General features: G+C 29.2%; 1 protein-coding gene across 2 annotated transcripts in view; it reads left to right on the top strand.

Annotated features, from left to right (window-relative positions):
* LOC106469898 (RNA-binding protein 26-like) overlaps nucleotides 1-3,020 on the top strand; it is a 95,622-nt gene that overhangs the window by 65,138 nt on the left and 27,464 nt on the right. For both annotated transcript variants that reach the window (XM_022398476.1, XM_022398475.1), the window contains exons 13-14: nucleotides 665-739; nucleotides 2,498-2,557. In XM_022398476.1, the coding sequence (XP_022254184.1) occupies nucleotides 665-739; nucleotides 2,498-2,557 (135 nt within the window). The remainder of the gene's footprint in view (nucleotides 1-664; nucleotides 740-2,497; nucleotides 2,558-3,020) is intronic.

The raw sequence follows: 3,020 nt of genomic DNA, 5'->3' as shown, positions 1-3,020 counted from the left end.
AGAAAAGGAAAAAAAAGGCACGAGAAAAACATTGCTTAAGAAACCTTAAGTCTTATATAAAAAAAAATTTATATTTGTGTATAAAAGCATTGTAATGTTTACTGATAATCTGCCAAATTTTGTTAACAGATGCCTACTAATTTAAAAGTCGTAGCATGAAAACTACAACAAGCATAAATGGTTATGAGGTTGGTTTATATCATTAAGAACATGTAACGTTTCCTAATGTATATAGCATGCATTTTGTTGAATCCTAGAGTCTCTTATAACATAAATTATAAAGGACAACAAGAGACCTTTTAATCCACCTAGGCTGTTTTATCCACTAAATTAAACCCTAAAAGAAAACACTTCAAGGCCATCTCTTAATATTCAAATATTTTTCAGTCTATTCTTTAAACTCCATTAGATGAATTTTATCCAAAGGCAACTTATTCCAAAAAAAAAACAACCAACCTGTTCGAAAAATAAAGCTGTCTTATCTTGATATGACTTATTCCCTGCCATAATTTATATTTGTGTCCCCTAGCCTTACCATTCCTACCACAAAAGTACAACTTATGGCTTTTATCTGACTTTTGAATATTATGTTATCTTTTATTGTTTTGTAGATCTTTTTACATCTAAATATATGTCACTATTAATGATAATGCTAATTTTTCAGGAGTCTTTTATCAAGAAAATGGAAGTGCAGAAGAAACGAGAAGAGCTGTTGAATAGTTATTTCCAACAACAGAAGGTACGTGTTTTATGGCTTTGTAATGCTTTGTTATAAATACTTGTTCTTATTGGTATACATCTTTGTATACTGTACCAGTGACTCTGGGTAATATATTTGTCTTCCACCATTACTGCTTTCGAAAAACTGCTCTTTTATATGCTGAGAAAACAAATCAGCAAAATTAAACCACTTATGGACCCTGCTGCTTTTTTAAACACTTTTGTCTAAAGTCCTCATGCTTCAAATAGTTTGTGGGTCCCTGAGTTTGTTGGTTAAAAGGTTCCTAATATGAGCCACACACACACACACAAAACAACAACAAAAATGCCATGAATCAGTAATTACTGCTAGTGATGGTTGGAGATGGCTTGAATGGGTAATAAAGAAAAACTTTAATATAAGTTTAACATAACAGCAAATGTACAACATTTCAACAAGGTTTTGTCATCATCATCATTCAAGCCGTCTCCAACCATTATTAGTCTCAAAGTGGGTTCCTTGTCATCAAATTTTAATTACTGCTAGGTTTTCCTATGTATCTTACACAGAAAATGAATGATTTCACCTAATTTTGTATTCAGGGCTGTAACAGACAAAATTTAATGTTAATTACAGTTAGCTATTTTCATGTAGTCTTCACCTGAGAAATTTTTACTTTTGACATTTTTGGTTTGTAACTTTAATCAGTCTCATGATTATTATTAATATTAATTCTATTATCTAGTAAATTCTTTTAGCTTTTTATACTTTTCTATTTCCTCTGTTTTTTAATTATTCATATCTTCGTTGTGTCATTTATTGAATTTTTCTCTCTCCCTTACTTCCTTACTATTTATTTTGTTTATCAGTCTTGCCACCTTTTTTTTTTACCTTAATCACTACCACGTTGTCAAGGAGAGATGACATTGGTGTATCTGTGGGTACTAATAAAGTGGGTTTTTCATTTCAAATTATTACATATTTCAAGATAAGATAATATCAAGAAAGACATAAACAGCAGTGAAAATGTAAAATCTTCTTTCGAAGAAAATTCACTCGTTTAGGTTGTATGGTTTGTGGTTATAAAAATATTATTCAAATATTTTTATTCTTAACATCAAGTTAATTTAACATTTGTCCAGACAATTTAATAGATAACGATTGTTTTGTTGTCGTTAAATGTTACATTAATATAGAAAACTGCAATAACTCTGTAGTTAGTGGGACATTGTCACTTAGGTTTTTTGCCAGTCGTCATTACATTTGTTGAATCATCAAACATTTGTACATTTTTGTTGGATATTTACAAACAATTACATCTGCTAAAGTCCTGCACAATTTAAACTTTTGTATTTTATCAAATTCCGTGATCTCTGACATTATAGAAATGTTTGATATTTAATTTTTTATTAGGTCAGTGTTTATAAGATTTAGATATTTCTCTCTTCTTTTTTTTTTGAAAGAAAAGACTTATAGTTATCCAAAATATTTATATAGTTTTAAGTATGTTTATTTCTTCAATCCTGGTAATCAGTGAAGTTATTCCCAAGTGTGGACCTCACACAGTTTTTCAGTTTGTATCCTTCTAAATAGTTGACGTTATTTTGAAAGAAAGTTATTGCTTGCAAAAAAATTTATATTAATGCTGAGATCAGTTCTGAATCGTACATGAAAAGTCAAGATGGGTGTTATGAAGTTTGGATCTTTTTTTTTCTTCTTTTGTGCCATAACCTAAAATAGTTTAATTATTGCTATTCTTAAGTCTATGCTTTAGATGATGTTAATATTTTTTAACAGATACTTTTAGAAAAATGGGAGAAAACCAAAAGTGAGAAAGAAAAAGAAGAAGTTAAACAGGTACTGACATTTTGAATTCAAACATTAAATTTTTGTTTATTTCTGGAGAATATTTGACCTGTAATTTAATGAAACATCACAGAAAGAAAAATAGATCTGTTTAAAGTGTTGCCATGGTTTTACATGCAGTTTTAGTAATGTCATAAAAGTATGACATTCCCATAATATCTGCATTTCATACTTAAGAAGTCTGATGGTAATTTAAATCAAATTATTTTTTAAGGTATAATATGGGTATCCAACATGAAGAGTGCATAACAGGATTTCAGTTATAATTTGTTTTGTTTTTTACTGTTGTCTGTGTCTTTCAGTCTGTAACAAAGCTTATTAGGGCAGCTAGAATATAATAGAATATTTTTAATTGTTAACTTCTAACTCGTATACTTTATAAAATACAATGTTTCGACAAGGTTTTGTCATCATCAGGATGACAAACCCTTGTCGAAACGTTGTACATTTGCTG

This window comes from Limulus polyphemus, unplaced genomic scaffold, assembly GCF_000517525.1.
Source record: "Limulus polyphemus unplaced genomic scaffold, Limulus_polyphemus-2.1.2 Scaffold3715, whole genome shotgun sequence".
NCBI lineage: Eukaryota > Metazoa > Arthropoda > Merostomata > Xiphosura > Limulidae > Limulus > Limulus polyphemus.
The sequence above is the reverse complement of the archived record's forward strand: the minus strand, read 5'-3'. Positions and strand labels throughout refer to the sequence as shown.